At 32.7% G+C, this 21,765-nt stretch overlaps 1 protein-coding gene across 3 annotated transcripts in view; it reads left to right on the forward strand.

Moving 5' to 3' along the window:
• The window catches only part of LOC126878717 (uncharacterized), a 534,329-nt gene that overhangs the window by 474,771 nt on the left and 37,793 nt on the right, over positions 1 to 21,765 (forward strand). For all 3 annotated transcript variants that reach the window (XR_007695744.1, XR_007695745.1, XM_050641584.1), the window contains exons 5-8: positions 9,945 to 10,244; positions 11,589 to 11,790; positions 12,051 to 12,253; positions 16,879 to 17,002. Coding sequence is in view for 1 of the 3 variants with exons in the window: in XM_050641584.1 (XP_050497541.1) it covers positions 9,945 to 10,244; positions 11,589 to 11,790; positions 12,051 to 12,253; positions 16,879 to 17,002 (829 nt within the window). In the remaining 2 variants the exon portion in view is untranslated. The remainder of the gene's footprint in view (positions 1 to 9,944; positions 10,245 to 11,588; positions 11,791 to 12,050; positions 12,254 to 16,878; positions 17,003 to 21,765) is intronic.

Genomic DNA, 21,765 nt, shown 5'->3' on the forward strand with positions numbered 1-21,765 from the left:
GTGATCTGGTAAATTAATTAGATTATTATTAATGCATTGATTAAATTAAATGACATATAAAAATATTATCTCATATCAATAATCAAGATCACAACAACTGTCGTCCAACGTGGAGGGCATTGTAAAGTATTTCTAGTGGCAAATTTGAAGGATAGAAAGAGTAAAGCCGGTATTTGAAAATTTATATGCCTGTGGTAAAAAGTGAGATACTTACATTTGATAACATAAAATTTTAGATCTCTTTAGGTACAAATTTTACATAACTGATTTAATATTTTATTTTTACGATATTACATTTGATATATTTATTGACAATTTATAATATTTGGGTGAGAAAAAGTCGTCTTGGTAACATACTAGTAAAATTTCATATTTCGCGGGGACAGTACTTCTTGAAAACAAATGTCTGTGACAAGAAGCCAAAGCAAAGACAACAAAAAACAAAAAGAACATTCAAATCAAGAGAATAATTCAGACCAAGAAGACATTTTAGACACGACAATCATGGCATCAGAACAGCAAGAATTATCAGGAATAGATAAAATATTACAAATGATGCAACTCCAGTCACAAAGAATGGAACAAAAACTGGATGAAAATCAACGTGAAACGAAACAAGCCATGGAAGAAACATCAAAGAAAATGGATGAATCACAACAAAAAATGGAACAAAAAATGGATGAAACACAACAAAAATTGGATCAAAAAATGGATGAAACACAACAAAAAATGAAACAAGCAATAGAAGAGAACAACAAGAAAATGGAGGAACGCATAGGAAAGTATGAAAAGGAAGTAAAAGGATGTTTGACAACAATGAAAAACGAGATGAAAGAACAAGAAATGAAAATTCAAAATAAAATAAAGGAGATAACGAATTGCCAGAAAAAAGAAATGGAAAGTTTGGAAAACAAGTTGCAAAACGCTATTCAAGCAGACATAGAAGAAGTGGAAAGAAAGATTGCGGAAATCAATACACAACAAAATGTCGGAGAAAGAAGAGAAATGGTTATACATAGCACAGATGACGTGAAGATAAGGTTTGGCGGGGATGTAAGAAGATTACACCCAGTGCCGTTCATAAATAGCCTGAAAAAGAAAATACAACACATCGGAAATTTCGAAACAGCAAAAGAAACTATCAGAAACCATCTCAAATATGAAGCAAGCCTATGGTTCGATAGTAAAGAAGAAGAATTCGGCAATTGGCAACAATTTGAACAAAAATTTTTGAATTATTTCTGGGGAAAGGTCCAACAATTGGAAATTAACAAGGAATTGCAAAATGGGAAATACAATGATAGGATGGGTGTATCAGAAAGGACATATGCTTTGCAAATTTACAATAATGCAAAACATTTACAATATAATTACTCATCGGAACAATTAGTCGAACTGATTGCAAGACATTTCGAGGAAACGCTGGAAGACCATATCACATTGCAAAATTACAAAGACATAGATAGTTTATGCCAATTCCTACAAATAAGAGAATCACGTCTAAGAGAAAGAAAATCAAGAAGGTCGCGAGAAGATTACAGGCCCCGAGAAACACAAGATTACAGAGATAGAAATCAAAATAGGAGGGACTATACAAGACGAGATTTTAATCCCAGAAGGGAAAACGAAAATAGAGACAACGGAAGAGGAAATTATGAACAAAGAAATAGGCAATGGAATGAGGATAGAAATCGAGAATACCAGAATAGAAACACCACACGCTCAAATCAAGAAAACAGAAATAATGGTAGACAAAATGAACAGGGGTATCGAGAAAACCGAAACAGATCCGACAGACCAAGAGAAAATAGAAGAGAAGTAAATAATACCCAGACAGATGAATATGACGGAGAGAGACAGTATGACGAAAATATAAACAACGATGAGCAACCGGCGTCTTTTCACGACGGCGCTCACTAAAAACCAAAAATCAAACAGGAATCTTTTGTCACCCCAAGGAGTTTATTAAATTGGCAGGAAACAACGAAAAGAAAAATGGAGTTAATTTAAAATTTGTGGATGGATTTATCAACGAGAAACCAATTAAAATTATGATAGACACTGGATCTGAAATAACATTGGTCAACAGAAAACTAATAGAAGAAGTTAACTTAACAAATTTAATTTACAAAATACCCTAGGGTAAATTTAGTGGGCGCAAACAAACGGACATTGGCAACTATAAATGAAGGCATACGAGTAATGGTACGACTGGGTAAGAATATGTATGCACTACAATGTGTAATAATGCCAAATATGTCACATGACATGATAGTAGGAGTTGACGAATTGGCAGAAAAACATGTAGTGATAGATTTTAAAAATAATACGATGAAACTAACAGAAGAAAAAGAAAAAGAACAGGACAAGGAACATGAGAAACAAAATACGGACGAATCAGGTAAAGAACAAACAGTGGAAATGAATTTGGCAGCGAAGCAAGGACAAAGAAAAAAAAGGAGAAAAGGTCGGAAAAGGATAAAAGAAAATGAAACCTGTGGCTCCTCAAAAGAAGAGTTGAGCCCAGAAGAAGAAAGTTTGAGAGTATCAGAAACAAAGGAAACCTGGGATTCCTCAAAAGAAGAGACGAGCTCAGGAGAAGAAGAAATAAAGCTAAAAAATGAAAGTGAAAAGAATATGATTGAAACAGTAGTATTTGAAGAGGAGGTATATGCAAACGAGGATGCAGAATGCACGGTAAACATGTGTGAAGAATCTGAAAAAAAAGACAGAAAATTGATATGTGGAGAAGGGAAAGAAAAAGAATTGCGGTTGATGTTAAGAAACTACGAAAATTTGATCAATGAGGAAAACAGAGTGGCGAAAAAGTACGAACATTCATTTGAGGTGAAAAACTTGGGAAATTTTCGATCAAAGACTTACCCGATTCCATACAAGTATCGACAAGAGGTGAAAGAAGAAATAAATAAAATGTTGGAAGATCAAATCATCGAAAGATGTGATTCACCGTATGTTAACCCGATTGTGATAGTAAAGAAAAGCAATGGAGAATTGAGATTATGTTTAGATGCCAGGAATATCAACCAGCACACTGTATCACAATATGAATCACCTCTAAACATCGAGGCCATTTTTGGAAGAATCACCGGGTCACACATATTTTCGAAAATTGACTTAAAACACAGTTTTTGGTTGATACCGTTAGCTGAAAAGTGTAGAAACTACACCGCTTTTTCTATTGATGGTATTGTCTACCGGTTTAAGGTAGTGCCATTTGGATTGCAGAGTGCTTGTGCTGCACTCGTCCGAGCTCTACATACCATTTTGAATCGCCATGAAGATTTCATAGTTCATTATATCGATGATTTATTAATTTTTTCACAAGATACTCAGAGTCATCTGGAACACATAGAAATAATTCTGAAAGAATTGGACACAGCGGGATTGAAATTAAACATTGAAAAATGTCAATTTTTTCAAAAAGAAGTCATTTATTTGGGTTTTCAATTGGACACCAAAACAGTAAGATTAGCCGAAGACAGAGTCAAGCTCATAGATGAATACCCAAGACCAACGAATTTGAAAACATTGAGAGGTTTTCTTGGCACGATAAATTATTTTAAAAAGCTGATTCCCGATTTGAGCCAAAAGGAAATCCCTCTGATAAAATTGCTTAAAAAAGGAATAAAATGGAATTGGAAAGAAGAACAGGAGGAAGCTTTCGAAACATTAAAACGAGAATTCGCAAAAGGAACGAAAATATACCACCCCATTTACAATTTACCTTTTATACTCCGAACTGATGCGTCCATACAAAAATTTGCAGGAGTTCTGTCTCAAATACAAAACGACCAAGAAGTGCCGATATGTTTTATATCTCGAGTGACTAAAACACATGAGAGAAAATATAGTGTTACAGAATTGGAGTTTGCCAGTGTACTATATTGCGTAAACAAATTGAGGTTTTACTTATTGGGAGCAAAATTCACAATCGAAACAGACCATGCAGCTTTAGTACATATCATGAAGAATAGATTAGTAAATAATAGAATACATAGAGGCATTCTATTATTACAGGAGTATGATTTTGAGTTCCGATATATAAAAGGGAAAGACAACATAATAGCCGACGCTCTAACACGGGATGAGGACACCGGAAAAAAGGAAACAATTACTCTACAGGTGGGACTAAATAGATTAATACAAGAAGAAGGGATATATTCGTTAAATGAGATAAGGACAAACCAGGAAGACCTAGAGGAAAGAGAAAAAAGAAGAGCGGAAGTAGAAAATAACATATATTTTAAGAGAATAGACGGAAAGGAACTATATTTAGTGACACAGACATTGGCCGAAAAGATAATAAAGAAATTACATGAGGACAATGGGCATATCGGTAGCAGAAAAGTTTGGCTCGTTTTTAGGGAAAATTACATAAGCCGACAGGATTACCGCATTGCAAAGGAAATTACCCAGAAGTGCGATGTATGTCAAAAATATAAGAGTCGGAATTTCAAAAACGAAAATGTTGCCAAAAATATTGAAGCCCGAAACAAACTAGACATTGTAGCAATAGATATGTTAAGCGATCTAATTATGACCACTAAAAGGAACAAACATATTCTGGTAATGGTGGATGTGTTTTCAAAATACGTAAAATTATATAGTTGCCGCACCACAAAGGGGGAAGAAATATTAAGAAAAATAGACAATTTTATAGCCATAGTAGGAACACCAAAAAAGATTCTACTGGACAATGCAACGTATTTCCGAAATGATCGTTTCAAGGGACAACTTCGAGAACGAGGAATAGAGACAAATTTTGTCAGCATCAGGCATCCACAGAGTAATCCTTCGGAACGATTCATACAGGAAGTGACGAAATTTCTTCGCATTGCAACAGATGGTCAACATCGCCACTGGGACAGGAAAATGGTGGAAATAGAAAGGTATCTAAATACAATTCCGAGCACAGTAACAAAAGAGACCCCAGAATACATCATGAAGGGTGTACTGCCGATAAGGCCATGGGAAGACCAAGAGCCAAAAGAATATCAACAGGTGATTGAAACCGTACAGAGAAGATTACGGCGAAGCAACGAAAAATATATCCAAAGACAGGAACAAAATAGAAAAAGAAGACCAGTGACTTTCCAAAAGGGTGAAAAAGTACTCGTGAGGGCATTACGAGTATCAAATCTTCCTGGGGGCATTTGCGCAAAGTTGATGCCTGTTTTCGAAGGCCCGTATATCGTGAATAATGAAAATGGGATAAATAGTTATGAGTTGAGGCACAGGAACTCGGAAAAGATCCGAGGAATTTATAATATTCACGATGTATACAAATATCACGAATAAAAGACAGAATTACATGAAGTAGATAGTAAGTTAGGATATAAGACGTAGATTAAAGTAAGGAAATATACAGGGAGTTGGTTTTGCCTCGAGAAAATTTATTTAAAAATGCAGATAAATTTTATCGAATACAAGGCGGGGATTTGTTATATTTCTATTTGATATGAAAATTTAAATTTGATAATTATAGACAAAATTCAATTTAATATAAAATATTTTCAATTTTCTCAACCACGGGCATATAAATTTAGAACAACCTGTATACAACAAATTGTTATATTTAATTTTAAGAAGTGATTAAATAAGACTCAAGTGAAATCGTTAATAGGTCATTATCGTTGTTCGCGGAAGGATCGGTCATTAGCCGATGCTAATTAAGACTAAGTGGAAATAGAGAATAGGTCATTAAAATTTGTATATAGTAGAAAGTAATTTTAGAATGGGAATTAACTATTTTCTTTGAAATCCATTAAGCATATTTAGAAAGTTTAAAAATTGGTTTTGAGGAGATACTGCGAATGAGAGTTGGTGGTGGAAGTTTGATTTGTGAATCTGGAAGGGATATTTAGAAAGTAGGGGAATGAATGACAAATAGAGATCAGAATGTTTTGAGCTGTCGAGAAGTGAAGTCGAGTAGTAGACGGTAGTGTACGGAGAGTGAGAAAGCCGGTGTAGTTCCGTGAGTGTGGAGTATCTATCGTAGAACGAGAGGTAGGCCAGGTTGAGAGTAAAAGAACCTCCTTGAGCCAAGAGTTCCCGGTAGCTGATTGCAGTTTCGAAAAAGGTAGAACACAGCATCACGACAGAAGCAGGAAACGAGAGCTATACGAACTAGTTTCAGAGGAGAACATTACTGGAAGCCAGGACGAGGTTTTGATTGCAGCCAAGGATAGCAGGAAACGGGTCTTGTGTGAAGACATTCTCAGTGCACCAGAAAAAGGTCAGTCTCATTTGTTTGGACATGAATGTATGGGTTTTTCGTAGTAAATACCACATTTAAAATTGAAAAAACATAATCAATAATATCAGAAAAGCTTCATCAAACTTAAATAGAATTGTTGCTGATAAATCATAATAGTTAAATGTTAATAAAAACTTTCAATTTGGAAATCAAAAGGAAATAAGATTCCCATGTATAAATGTTATGTTTAAGAATAATAAGATATAGCAAATATTAAGCAGTGATTGCCATTTAAATAAAATAAACAATATTTTGATTACAATTGTAACCCATATGTGTTATTATTTTACTCTTTTCTTTCCTATCCCGATTAGGAACCATTAAGAAATACTTAGAAGCCACGTATGTAAGTAATTAATTTTATAAAAAGCCCTGAGATTGAAAACATATTGATATGTGATCTGGTAAATTAATTAGATTATTATTAATGCATTGATTAAATTAAATGACATATAAAAATATTATCTCATATCAATAATCAAGATCACAACAATATATATATATATATATATATATATATATATATATATATATATATATATATATATATGCCAAAAAGTCCTAATTTAAGAATAAAAACCGACCTGTCTGAGGATTTCTCTTCAAATTTGCCCTTTCTCGAGATAATGAATTTATGCAAACTCAAACGTCCTCACTTATACTACAGTGTCGCGCCCGGTTGATTAGCAATTAAAAAACAAAGGGGTTTTCGATATTGTATTGCAAAAAACTCTTCGGGATTTCATCAATCAATGTTTAAAGCATATCTACCTACCTTGGCAACATTGAAATTTTTAGTTAAATGTCCGATTTAGGGTTAAAAATGGCCGATTTCGCAATTTTCAAAATTTTTAATCGCTTATATTATAAGAAAAACTATTAACCTAAGAGAAAAATCACTAAAGACCTTTTCTGTTTGGAATGATTCAAAAAACCTAAAAATACTTTGTTCGATGCAAAAAAAATAATTTTAGGAAAAAACCCTAATCTTTCCCCTCGCCTGGCAAGGGTCTTATGCTCTTCAGAATCGCCTGCCATTGTACACATTTCTTCTAAATGACTTACTCAAATACATACTTTTCAAAGTTTACAGGAGAAAGTTTATTTTTCCCCTAAACTATGCACTTTTCGATTCACCTGGTAGATACACGTGCAGGGCTGATGCCTGTCAGGTCATGGTTTTTAGCCATGGTGTGCTATGAATTATCACTATAAAAATTTCTAGCCTTACAGGAAGACCGTTAGTCGGAGGGTTCACTAGCTCTTAGACTATAACTTTATTATTTGTACTCCGATTTTCAAGATTCTTGCATCAGTTTGTAGGTACATGTTGTAGGTACAGGTTGTAGGTACATCGTTTGTTATTTTTCTGATAACAAAAAATTTTTGCTTAGATGGCATTATACGGAGGCGAAAGAAAGCGTTATATTTTCTCCTAACTTCCCTAGGCATTCCTAAGATTTTGTTTTTGAATTATCCGAATACCTCTTTTCTTGTAAAAGCTGTAAATAAAAACACTGATTTGAAGGTTTATTTAATTAAAATTATTAAACGCACTAAAATTAACAACACAAAACAAAATTAACAACAAAACAATTCAATAGAGGGTATGTCCACCTCTCGCAGCAACGGCTGCTCGCAATCTGTTTGACATCGAATAAGTAAGATGTGTTATGCTTGCCTGGGGAATAGCCCGATATTCCTCTACTAGGGCGATAACTGTACCAAATTTTCTGGAGGCCTAGGATGACGGCGAATAGCTATTTTTAATTCATCCCATAAATGCTCAATAGGATTGGGATCTGGGCTGCATGCGGGCCATTCTAATCTTATCATCTTATCAATCCAACCTATATTTAAGATATTTATGTTTATGAGTCAATCAGTGTTTTTATTTACAAAAAATTGCGCGGCTCTTACAAGAAAAGAGATATTTTTATAATTCCAAAAAACAAAATCTTAGTGGTGCCTCCAGGATAATACGAAAGGATTATGAAACAAAATCAGCTCTTCAATTTTTGCACAATATTTTTTAAAGTTGGGAGAAAATTCAACGCTTCCATTCAGCCCCTTATAATGCCATCTAAGCGTATTTTTGCTACCGGAATGATAGCAAACGATATCAATACATGTATGGTTTGTTCAACAGTAAATGGTTGAGTTCAATTAGTGCGCTCGTAAATATTATTAAATTTATCTGACCTGGCCCATTGTTAAGACCCACCCGGAGCGATAAGCAACCGAGGCAGAAAGAGTTGGTCTTTTGACAATTAACACTGACTAGACGGTACTCCCATAATAAAGCAAAGAAATTTTACCAGAAAACATAATTAAATTTTACCTGAAACCGGGCCTTTTATACAATTATCGGTTAATCCAGGATGTTTATAGTGGTAACTAATTGAACTCAACCATTTACTGTTAAACATACCATACCTACAAACTGATGCAAGAATCTTGAAAATCGGAGTACAAATAATAAAGTTATAAGTTGTCAAGCTTTGTCTTTCCCATCGTACTGTCTTGTATGTTACAGAGATATCTTATTCTGTCGTTAGGTATTCTGTCTCTCAGTGTTTTCCCAGTTATTGACCTCAACCTTCTCATTTCTGATGTTCTCAGTATCCTCTTGGTTTCTGCTGTGTCACATCTTGTTTCTATCGCGTACGTTATGATCGGTCTTACACATGATTTGTACATGCGTACTTTCCCTTCCAGCCTCATATCTTTGTTTCTCCAGATGACATCCCTCAGACATCCTGACACGTAATTGGCTTTATTTGCTTGCTTTCGGACGTTCTCTTTAACATCTCCATAACTACATATTTTGACTCCCAGATATTCGAATCTCGAGACTTGTTCAATTAGTTCCTTGTTAATTACTATTTGGCATCTTATGGGTTCTCTTGACACTACCAGGAATTTGGTCTTAGCTGTTGATATTTTCATGCTGTAGTTCTTCGCCATTGTATTGAAAGTTTGTGCCATTCGCTGTAGATTATCCTCGTTATTGGAGATTACGATTACGTCGTCAGCATAACAGAGGATTTTTATTTGTTTTTCTGTCACCTTATATCCATTTCCTGTACTTTTGATGTTTTATGATTTTGACCATTTCTAAATTAAAAAGCAATTGGCTCAAACTATCCCCTTGTTGGATTCCCGAGTTGATTTCTACTTCCGATGTTAGTTCATGCTAGACTTTTATTCTGGTTTTGTTCTTCGTATTGTCTTTAATTATCCTTATCATCTTGTTGGGCTGATTTTTCTCCTTTAGCAATCTTAGCACATCTTCTAATCTGACACAATCGAAGGCTCTAGTCAGATCTATAAAGCACATAAATGCAGGTTTATCATATTCCAGTGCTTTCTCAGCAATTTGTCCGGCTATGAATGTGGCGTCTATTGTGGACCTATTTTTCCGAAAACCTTGTTGTTCCTCACTAATTGTGTATTCTTCATTTATTTTATTGACAAGTATTTTTGTTAAAAATTTAAGAGTTGTGCTCAGCAAGCTGATAGTACGGTAGTTGGCAGGGTCTTTGCTGTTTCCTCTCTTGCGTACTGGTATTGTTATACTCGTCCTCCACTGGTCTGGTAAACGCTGGCTACATATTATTTCTTGAAAGAATAGCCTGTATGTATTCTCAAATATCTATTTTTTTAGTCTTCCTAGACCAAAATCTGTACCAGAAGATACCATACGATTACTTGTACAAAAGGCAGAAGAACTGATAAGTCCAGATTTCCGTTTTAAAAGGAGCGATAAATGGTCCAAATCCGTTGAAACAGATAACAGCTGTGATGCTAGTTGTGAAGAAGATGAAAAAGAGTCTCATCATTCCGATGACTTTGATTCTAGTACCGCTACTTTAAAAGCAGCAGCCAATTCCTTTTATGATCTAGCGGATAATGACAATAAGCAATGGTTAGGACATTCACGAGTTACTGTGGCTACGAACAATGTGTAAGTATTCTTTAATTTTTTCAAAAAAGTAACGTTTATCTGGTTTGCCCTTTTTGGCAAGCCAGTGGTCTTCGAAAATCCAACTAGCTAGAAAAATGCGAGATCAACAAGGGAACATCATGACAGATAAAAATCAAGAAATTTGCATATGGACCAAATACATACAAGAACTATTTGATGATAATAGGTCCGAACAACCTCCATCCTACATTTTCTGTAATGACCATTTACCAATCACATCAGATGAAGTGGAAAAAGCAATATCATATCTGAAAGATGACAAATCTCCTAGACCTGACAATGCCTATGCTGAGCTCATAAAACTATTTAGCATCAACAGTACCTACTCAACGCCTAACAAAAATATTTAATGACATATTTGAGCTGAATAATACCAAGAACATGGTTGAATTCGACGTTTATTGCTTTACCAAAGAAAACAAAAGCCGTATCCTGCAGTGAGTTCCGTACTATCATTTTCCATATTCTAAAGTTATTTCTAAAAGTCATACTTCAAAGGATATATTTATAGACTGTGTGAAAAAAGATCAGTAGAATATAGTTTGGTTTTTGGAATGTCGTGGGTACGAGAGAGGCTCTCATTAGCATACAAAGTGCTATTTCAACGATGTAGAGACGAGATGCTTCATTGATTACCATAAAGCGTTCGATATAGTAAAGCACAACAAGCTGATGGAGATATTAAACAAATATTGGAATAAACACCTGCGATCTAAAAATTATTAGCAATCTTTACTGGAACCAAACATCGTATATCGATACAAAGGTAGGATAATCTGATGATATCAAAATCAAACGTGGGCTCCCACAGAAATGTATACTATCACCTTTGCTATTCAACATATACTCTGAGGAAATCTTTCAGGAAGCAATAGAGGATGTTGAAGTCGGAATTCGAATTAACGGATAATGTATCAATAACATCACATAAGAGGACGACACGGTGGTATTCACAGAAGTACATAAGTCAGAGATATCAACTTTCACTAAACATTACGAAAACAAAATGTATGATCATCTCTAAGAAGGAAGAGCAATTTGGACGAATAAGTGTGAACGGTCAACGATTAGAAAGAGTAAAAACATACACCTTATCTTGGTATGAACGTCAATGAAAATACACTAGAAGAAGAAGATACAACCACACCAGGAATAACAGGTACGCTGAGAAAAATATAGCAAAGAAAGGATGATATAAGGGGAACTAGTTTCCACTCTCAACAAAGAATAATGCGAAGCTTCAGGTCAAATTGAGGCTTTTTTCATTTTATTTTTAAATTTGTGCCTTAAACGAAACATATGTTAAGTATATTTTATTTTTAGTATGAATAATTTTTCGATATCAGAATCTGCGCTTCATAAACTGGATCTTTCTCAGAAAGAACTGCCTTCGTCATCAGTTAGTACTAATAATGTTAACACCAACTCTAATAATTCTACATCCTCTACAGTTGAAGAAGCTTTGCCCCAGTTACCCATAAAAGAGACCTCAAGCAAAAAAAGAAAACTTAGGAGAAGACGATTGGTAAGTATATTAAACATTCTGGCAAATTTATTATATATTTGCAAAATTTTGTAATGTGTTTAATTCATAGAACAATTTTAACATTTGTTGTTAATACAGATTTCAGTCCTCTACAAATAGTTTCTCATGATTAGGGAAGTAGTCTTTCTTTTCCAATCTTTCAAACATGATATCCTTTTTTTGATCCTAGTAAGAGTTTCTGAAAAAAATAATGTACAGTGATAATTTTCATGCCTAACGCTATTACTATTATTTTATAGTTTGGAAAATCCGATACACACTTAGAGACTTTTAGAACGAGTATAACACATCTAATAAAATCCGTATCGTGTCCTGGAAATAGTACATCAAAAGCATCAAGTTCAAGCAGCCGTGAGAGTGATCATTACTTAGAAGATACCACCGAGAAACTAAATAAAGTAGAAAGTAGTGCCGAAGATACCGATGAAGATAACGTAAAAAGGTATTCAAAGATATTGACATATGTATTCTTGTTTTCTGTTTAAATTTGTGGATTTGTCACATTTTTTATGAAAGATATAAATAAGATTGTGAACTATACCGGGTGTCCACTTTCCCCCATTTTAACTGCCTATAACTTCTAAACGGTTCAAGATAGAAATATGCGGTTTTCGATGAAATTTTTATTTTTAGTAAAAGTTTTGTCTGAATTGATTGAATTTTTTATATCGCTTTCAAACACGAAAAAAAATGGCGGATTTTTGAAAAAAACGTTGTTGACTTTTTTTTAATGGAACACACAGTATATTTTTTTGTAAATTGAAAGAAAGGTCATTCGCCTATCCAGCGATATAAAGTTTTTCAAAATCGGTTGTCAAATCACTGAGTAATTCATTTTTAAAATGAGAGGTGCAACATGGATATCACATACATAAATAACATAACTGAGCAAAATGATATTATGTTATGTGATTTCCACATTGCATCTCTCATTTTAAAAATTAATTGCTCAGCCATTTGATAACCGATTTTAAAAAATTTTTATATCGCTGGATAGGTAAATGATCATTTTTTCATGTTACGAAAAAATATACTGGGTGTTTTAATAAAAAAAAGTTAACAACGTTATTTTTTCAAAATTCCGCCATTTTGTATTTAAAATCGATATAAAAAATGGTCATTTACCTAAAAACTTGTAAAAACGTTCATTTACCTATCCAGCGATATAAAAATTTTTAAAATCGGTTGTCAAATGACTGAGCAATTCATTTTTAAAATGAGAGATGCAATGTGGAAATCACATAACATAATATCAATTTGCTTAGTTATGTTATTTAGGTATGTGATATCCATGTTGCACCTCGCATTTTAAAATTAATTACTCAGTGATTTGACAACCGATTTTGAAAAACTTTATATCGCTGGATAGGTGAATGACCTTTCTTTCAATTTACAAAAAAATATATTGGGTGTTCCATTAAAAAAAGTCAACAACGTTTTTTTCAAAAATCCGCCATTTTTTTTTTTCGTATTTGAAAGCGATATAAAAAATCAATCAATTCAGACAAAACTTTTATTAAAATAAAACATTTCAGCGAAAACCGCATATTTCTATCTTGAGCTGTTTAGAAGTTATATGCAGTTAAAATGGGGGAAAATATAAGTGGACACCCGGTATAGGGTGAGGCAGATAAAGGGCCTATTAGAAATATCTCGAGAACTAAACTAAAGAAAATTATGAAAATTGGAATATAGGGGTTTTGAGGTGTGAACTATTTAATGAAAATATTTTGGTCTCTTTGCTACTTCTGGTTATACCGGAAGTTGATTGTAACTTCGTTTTTTTAAATGGGACACCCTATACATTTTTACGTTTTTGGATTCTCCTCGATTTCTTATTTCTTAAAATATAAGGTTTTGTAATATTATACAGGGTAGATTAAAAGATAATTACGTTTTTTTTATTAATTTCGTAGCAAAATTCACACCCTGTAGAATTGTAGTAGTTTTACATCAAAATCCCTTTGTATGTTCAAATGATTTTTAATATGGTCTACTATTGTTACCAATTATTAGTATAGCTAAATTTTGAATTTTATTATACAGGGTGGGTCGAAACTCGGAATGTGTATTTTCTGAGTTTTCTTAAATGGAACACACTATATTTTAGTATTGTAATAAAATGGTATTTTATGGTACTTTTTAATTTCTTAAGCATTCCCTATACCCAACTGCTTTAATTTGTGCTTAATTTTTAATCGCAACAACAATCTTAACTACGTAGATATTTTGATAGCTCACCCATTATTGGCAATTTTAAGTATCAATCTCGATTAGTATGTATTTATTTCCGAAAAATTATTTGTCATTGGATATTTTTACGGCCAACCTAATAAAATTTCAGATATTTTGTGTTGCAATTAATGTTTGGCTTGAATCACCAATAACTCACAAATTGAAGCAGTTAGGTATAGGGATTGCTTAAGAAATTAAAAAGTATCCTAAAATACTATTTCATTACAATACTAAAATACAGGGTGTTCCATTTAAGAAAACTAAGAAAATACTCATTCTGAGTTTCGACCAACCCTGTATACAAAAAAGGAAAAATTTAACTATACCAATAATTCTTAACATAGTAGACTATATTAAAAATCATTTGAACATAAACAGAGTTTATTATGTCAAACTACTACAATTCTACAGGGTGTGAATTTTGCTACGAAATTAATAAAAAAACGTAATTATCTTTTAACCTACCCTGTATGATATTACAAAAACTTATATTTTAAGAAAGAAGAAATCAAGGAGAATCCAAAAATGTAAAAATATACAGGGTGTCCCATTTAAAAAACGAAGTTACAACCAACTTCCGGTATAACCGGAAGTAGCAAAGAGACCAAAATATTTTCATTAAATAGTTCACACCTCAAAACCCCTGTATTCCGATTTTCATAATTTTCTTACCTTGAGTTCTCGAGATATTTCTAATAGACCCTTTATCTGCCTCACCCTGCCTTTATCTGTATAGTGTGTAAAAGCTAAATGGAATAAATTCATTATTTCGTGAATGAGCGAGTTTGGAAATAAATCCCAAAACAGGCCAATTTTCATTTTTAAATTATGATTTTTTGGCATATTCATCATACTAGTGACGTCATCCATCTGGGTGTGATGACGTAATCGATATTTTTTAAACGAGAATAGGGGTCCTGTGCTAGCCCATTAGAAAGGTTATTCACTTATCTATTCAGTAATATAAAAATTAAAATAATTATTTATACAGGATTTAAAAAAAATGAATTAAATTAATTGACACAAAAAGAAGAATGTATGTAATGTATTTAATTCAAAATACATTTTACTGCTGTCAGAAAACAGACAAAAATGTTTATACAAATAAACATTCCTTTTCGCATAAAGTCAATGTTCAAGCTGCCACCCGCCTGCCTCTTGGCAGTTGGGTGCCAATACTTAATTAGGTTAATTTTTTAATTAAAATTTTCTAAATCTTTGTAATATCAGTTCTTTCTTAATTTTACCTTGCACATACACAGCGTTAAGAGCCACGTCCAGTTCGACCCTTCAGAGGCCGGACTCTTCTCAGTGTTGTTGAAATTTATGTTATTTTAAAACTTTAAAACTTTTTGAATGTCACTATTGTTTTGGAACGTCAATGGTAGATCTACGGGCGGATATTGCCCCCCCCTAACAACGTCCAAAATTAAAGAAAAAATGGTAGAAACATAAACATATATTAGCTGAGATGAAACTTAAACCACAGACAGACAAATATTCTAGGGTAATAAGGTTTTTTCCATGACACTCGAGCAGCCAGAGTACTGAAGCGTTTTTTCGACAGGTAATACCTATAAGAGTAATTTTTAACTATTTCATGCGTAGGATCTTTCGGCCATTTTTATTTATAAACAATTAACTGTCAAAAATGGCATTTTCCCTTTTTTTTAAATCAATGGAAAACAGTGAAACTTATGATTTTTTTAGTACAAATATCTTTGAGATTATGGAAAAGCTTTAAAATGACATATTAAAAAGTTTGATATACTCATTTATTGTTAATATAATTGCGAAAAAAGGTCGGAATTGCAAAAAAATTATTTTCGCAATAACTGCTGTAAAAATTAGTGTACAAGTTTGAAATTTTCGTCAAATGAGGGTTCTTTGGTGCTTAATATGTGATAAAAATTTCAGCGATTCATTCAATTGTTTAAATTTTATTCGAATTGTTTATCTCAGAGAGCATTTTTTTGCAATAACATAAGTCAGAAAAAAATGACGTTAGAACCATTCCGCAGGTGTCAAATGGAAGAGCATGAGCTATATTTTCAAATTGGTTTAAAGAAAGTGAATAAAAATGCATTTATTAGTAATAAATAATTATGCAAAAGTATCATACAGTTTGTTCCTATAGGTATTACTTGTAGAAAAAACGCTTCAGTACCCTGGCTGCTGAAGTGTCACGAACAGGGTATATTTTTGTCTTATTACCCTGGCCTAAAATTCAACCCAATAAAACCGCTAGTTAGGATAGGAAAATTAAGCATTAAGGAAACGTAATGCATGTAACTTAATACTTATGTATTTTATGTAGTTTGGGTTTATTTTTTTATGTTTTTTGGTTGGTGTTTCAATGGAAGTTCCCCCCTAAGACAAATTTCCCCTCCCAAGACAAATGTCTAGATCCGTCACTGTGGGACGTTAGGTCCCACCTCTTTCTTTAAAAAAGACTTAATATCAGTTCCAGTTTTTATGACTGTTTAGAGTTTAACCTTTTAGTTTATGAATATTATGATAATGAAGGCAGACTTACAGTAATATAATTATCTAATCCTTATTTTTTGCTTTTCCATGCACTATAAAGGCGGTAAAACTCAAAATTATAGCGTCTACTCCATAATCCGTTCTCTTGCACGCATTTATAAATATGTCTGAGTCTTTCAATCTTTAGGTATACAACAAGTTCATGTTATCAAACAATTCAAAACTGGTACTGACAATAAGTTCCCTTAAACCAGATACTTTTCGGGGAAATAGATTTAAATATTTGTATATTTTCTTTGTCAATATCTTTGATATTCTATTTTTTAAATTTGTTTTACTTTGTAGACCTATATTTAAGTATGGAGGAATGACTCGTTATTTAGATAGCGAATGCGTAGCAAATCGATTTTGTTTGTCACCTGGAGAACACTCTGGATCCATGTCCGAACAAGCGTGGGATAATTACCAGGTAAGTTTAAAAAGATTGCTGCTAACCAGCTGCTTCTTCTTCTAAAGGTGCCTATCTTCTGGAGATGTTGGCGACCAGATTGACTCATCTTATTCTATTCACAGCAGTTTGAAATACATCAGTTGACGTTAGACCAGTCCACTTCCTAAGATGGGCCAGCCTGGATATACGTCTACGTCCAGGGCCTCTCGTGCCCTCAATCTTGCCTTGTAGAATCAACTGTAGCAGTCGGTATTTATTATTACGCATAATATGGCTGAAGTAAGCCAAAGGACATCGCACACATCTTATGGAAAATATAATGTCACTCAAATTCAATAAAATTTATACGAATAGATTCGTTTTAAATTAACGGTCAAATCTTATCATTGCGCCAACTCTTAATTATGATTAATTACGGCGCAAATTGCAATTAAAGTTTATCGAAATCACATTTTTTTAGTCAGTAAAAGTGTCAGTTACCATCATTATTGCTCTGGGTGCTATTCAAAAGAGCTTAAACCCCCCGCTGGGCCTAAGCGAATTAGTGAAACTAATCCTCTGATTTATGCAGTACCGACAATTTGGGTGTTTTAAAATATTTTTTCTCTCTCTAACTTATGTACGTATCCATTTGATTTCAGATTTATTTATATCAATTTCTGCTCTTATTATTGAAAATATAGAGTTGGCGCAATGATGAGATTTGACCGTTGATTTAAAACGAATCTATTCGTATAAATTTTATTGAATTTGAGTGACATTATATTTTCCATAAGATGTGTGCGATGCCCTTTCTGTTCTTTAGGGTGTTAATTATTTCTTTGTCTTTTCTTAGCTTCTGGATAATAGTTATGTTAGTTGTGTGGTGTATATGTTACAGTTTAAGTTGATTATCCAGTTGGAGTTGACTATTCCTAGTTCGAGTCAACTCACACGGCTGGTTTCAGTAAAAGTTGATTATAAATATAAAATGAAGATTTTTATTCAACATTTACTAGTAAAAGTAGACTCCAACTAGTTAAAGTATACTCTTCCCAATGCCATTTCGTAAGAGTTGATTCGTAAGAGTTATTACTGGATATTAGGCCAGGAAATGAAGCATTTTGGCTCACAATTTTTTCGTCCAGCATTTGAAATTTGAGTGCTTGAAATTTTCACAGTAGGTAGGGAATAACCCAAGGATCATTTTCAATATCATGCCGCTGTAGGCTAAAACCTTAGGGGTGGTTGCCACCCCATCTCGGCGGCGGGAATTTTTCATTATGTTTTAATCATGGAAATCGATGGAAATTGTAATTCTAAGAAAAAATGTTCTTTGCATTTTCTTCGTAAAACTAATATTTTTTGAGTTATTCGCGGTTGAAAGTAACAGTTTTTCGACGAAAAAATCGATTGTTTTAGAGGTATTTTTTTAAATAACTCAAAAAATATACATTTAATAAAAAAACAGTAACTTTCAAATTGTATCTTTCAGAAACACAAACAAAATCCTTTTTTTATAATTTTTCTACAAACAATAGAAACTGAGATACGGCATGTTAAAGGTTAGCTTTTTTCGTCAAATGCATAATTTGAAATATTCAAAGCCAAATAACGGAAAAACTTTGCATTTTTCGAGGAAAACGTATAGAATATTTTTTCAAGTACTTATACAATTAGACCTTTCAAAAAAATAGTTTCTAGCATAAAAATTGAGCAACTTATGATCAAAATAAGGTCGGTACCTACTTTTTTCTACGAAAAAATCAGTGAAAACAACCCCTATCTAGCCTCTTAATTAAAATTGATCTTCGGCCTTCTGTAATTATTTTTATATATGTATTATCAATACACCCAAGAAGTTTGACCTATTTAAAATTTAGAAAAATGGGACTTTAAAGATAAAATGATTTTTTGCAATTTCATAATTTTCACCATTTTCTTAAAATATCTCCGAAAATATTAGAGATACGAAAAAAATGATAGATTACTAAATTGTACCTAAAACACTGTAAATTCTACACTGTGAATATTTAGCGAGGTATAGCTGCTTAGAACCTCTATTTACAAGCAAACACCTCCGTATTCGAGCCCTTTAAACTCGCCCTTCTTAAAAAGTAAGAGATATTAGAGAATTTAATTTACATAGTCTTATAGCTCTTCAAAAAGTCCTACAAAATCATTTTTTAAACAACTTTTATCATCAAACATGAAGGAGCTTTGTTTATAAAACAAATTTTTTTTTTCGAAAAATTCGAATAGTACGCTTGGGAGTGTAATAAAGCATTTTTAACGTATATAATACCACAGAACCGGGTTTTTGGCAGTAATACGTTATAATATATTCCACTTTCTCCATTAAAATCGAGAGACAGAAAAGAAGAAACATCTGCTCATGGGTTTGCGTATGTGTGTATATTTCGTTGATTCCTCGCCAGTGTGTTCTACAGTTCGAAGAAAATAACATGTGATCTGACAATGTTTGTAGAATTATTCAATTGTGTTTATTATAGTAAATAAATTGGTTAGTTTCTTTAAAAATTGGGGTTATACTGCAATTCCACTTGTTCTGGGTGCTCGGGGGATGATTGCAACATAGCGCACCAGTTATAGAAAAAGACGAAGATGACATCGATCTCGATGAAGATGTCTAAACAACTATTACAAATTACTTATAAAAATTGCCATTTTATTAAGGGTAATTTTTAAGGGTTGAAATATTATGATGTTATATCTTAAAGCATAAAACAGTCATTATTTAACCAATAAAAACCAGATTTTACCCATATTAAGGTTTACATTGTGTTTATAAATATAATTTTTGACAACGAGTAGTTTAGACCCCTACAAATAATCAACGCTCTTGAGCTTGATATAGAATATGAAGTACAGGGTGAGATGATCCTAATCTCAAATTTTTATACAAATCGATGCAAGCCAGATCAATCAACCAATTCCTTTATGATACATAAATTTTTTATATGTAGCTCCAACAAGGGTGGTTTCAAGAGTTGAAATACTATGATATTATATCGTGAAGCATAAAACAATAATTATTTAACTAATAAAAACCAAATGTTGACCATATTAAAGTTTACAATGTTATTTTATATTTTTTACAATTAGGCGGTAGTTATCACCCGTAAAAAACCAAAAGCGTACAACGGCTCAATATAGAAAATGAACTAGAGGTTAAAATGAGCCCAATCCCAAATTTTTTGTACAAATCGGTGCTGGACGAAAAAATAGCCATTTTTTCAGCTTCATTTCCTGACATATATGTTCAAATCATGATAAGTTGTTGAAATAGTTAAAACAAAGAGACGCACTGTCATCAAAAAAACACGTGAGATTATACTCATATAATCAACATTTACTGAAACTATCCAGGAATAGTCAACTCAAACTAGTAAAAGTTGAATTAAATTTTTCAAATTAACTTTTACTGCTCGTTTTAGTTGGAGTTGACTCAAACTAGGAATAGTCAACTGTAACTGAGAATCAACTTGAACTGTAACAAATATATGAGACCCTCAACATTAGGGTGCATCGAAAAAGGCGAAAAAAAATTTTTTTTTGCGATGGAAAAGTAATACATCAAAAAAGTTGCCCAATCAACTGTTAAGTATTTCGGTAAAATTTTTTCGAAATTGGAAAATATCTTCTGCCCCTCCAAGACAGTTAAAAATTTTGAAAAAATGTTAACAGACGAAAAAATTTTTTTTGCGATGGAAAAGTATTACCTCACAAAAGTTGCCCAACCAGCTGTAAAGTATTTTGGCAAAATTTTTTCGAAATTGGAAAATATCTTCTGCCCCCCCCCCCAAGAAAGTTAAAAATTTTGAAAAAATGTTAACAGACGAAAAAAAATTTTATTTTGAAACAAAAATGTAATAGCTCACAAAAGTTGCCTAACACACTATTTAGTATTTTAGTAAAATTGCGTTAAAATAAAAAAAATATTTTCTGCCCCCCCACGGCAACTAAAAATTAGAAGAATACATTAATATGCGAATTTCTTTTGTAAGGGAAATGTAATACCTAATAGAACTTGAATAAATAAATTCGGTTTAAAGTGGAAAATATTTTCTGGTTTCACAAGGCAATTAAAAATTTTACTTAAGAAAAGTATACTAAAACATTTTTTTTATAACAAAATAGCCTAACTTATCCGTCTCCCTGACGTCACCCAAGTTTTTTAATACTAAAAAAATATAAAGCAAAGTACAAAATTAGGTATATAAATATTACAAAAAAATATGGTAAAAGCATTTCGAAGATATTTTCCGATTTAGCATTAAACTGAGGCATAGTTTTTCTGGAATCAATTCGAATTTTTATAAATCCATCCATCAAATACGCTCCACAAACTGATAGAGAAGCTTGTGTCACAAGCTTGACACATCGTTCTATTGTTTGTAGCAGTGATATTTCTCAATCTCAATGTTAAAAGGGTCTAAGTTAGGATTCTTAATAAAATCTCGCAGATTGTCACTCGAAAATCTAGAGAATATGAATATAGGTGGTTCTGTAAGGTGATATTCTTGTTAGTTAATTAACTCAAAGTAGTCGTTTGAATCAAAATGTTTATAGGAGAAAGTTTGAAGACCCTCACGTTTTTTGATTTGGTTACTGGCAAACTTCTTTTGATGTCCAATGGGTAGATCATTTGAATGTGGCAGACATACAAACCACTGAAGCGGTTTTTAAAGATGTTCTCCGTATTACATCACACTTAACGCCAGTATTTACGACTGTTTCGTCACATGCAATAGCTGGATTTGATACTTTCTGATATACCA

This window comes from Diabrotica virgifera, chromosome 10 (genome assembly GCF_917563875.1).
Source record: "Diabrotica virgifera virgifera chromosome 10, PGI_DIABVI_V3a".
Taxonomy (NCBI): Eukaryota; Metazoa; Arthropoda; class Insecta; order Coleoptera; family Chrysomelidae; genus Diabrotica; species Diabrotica virgifera.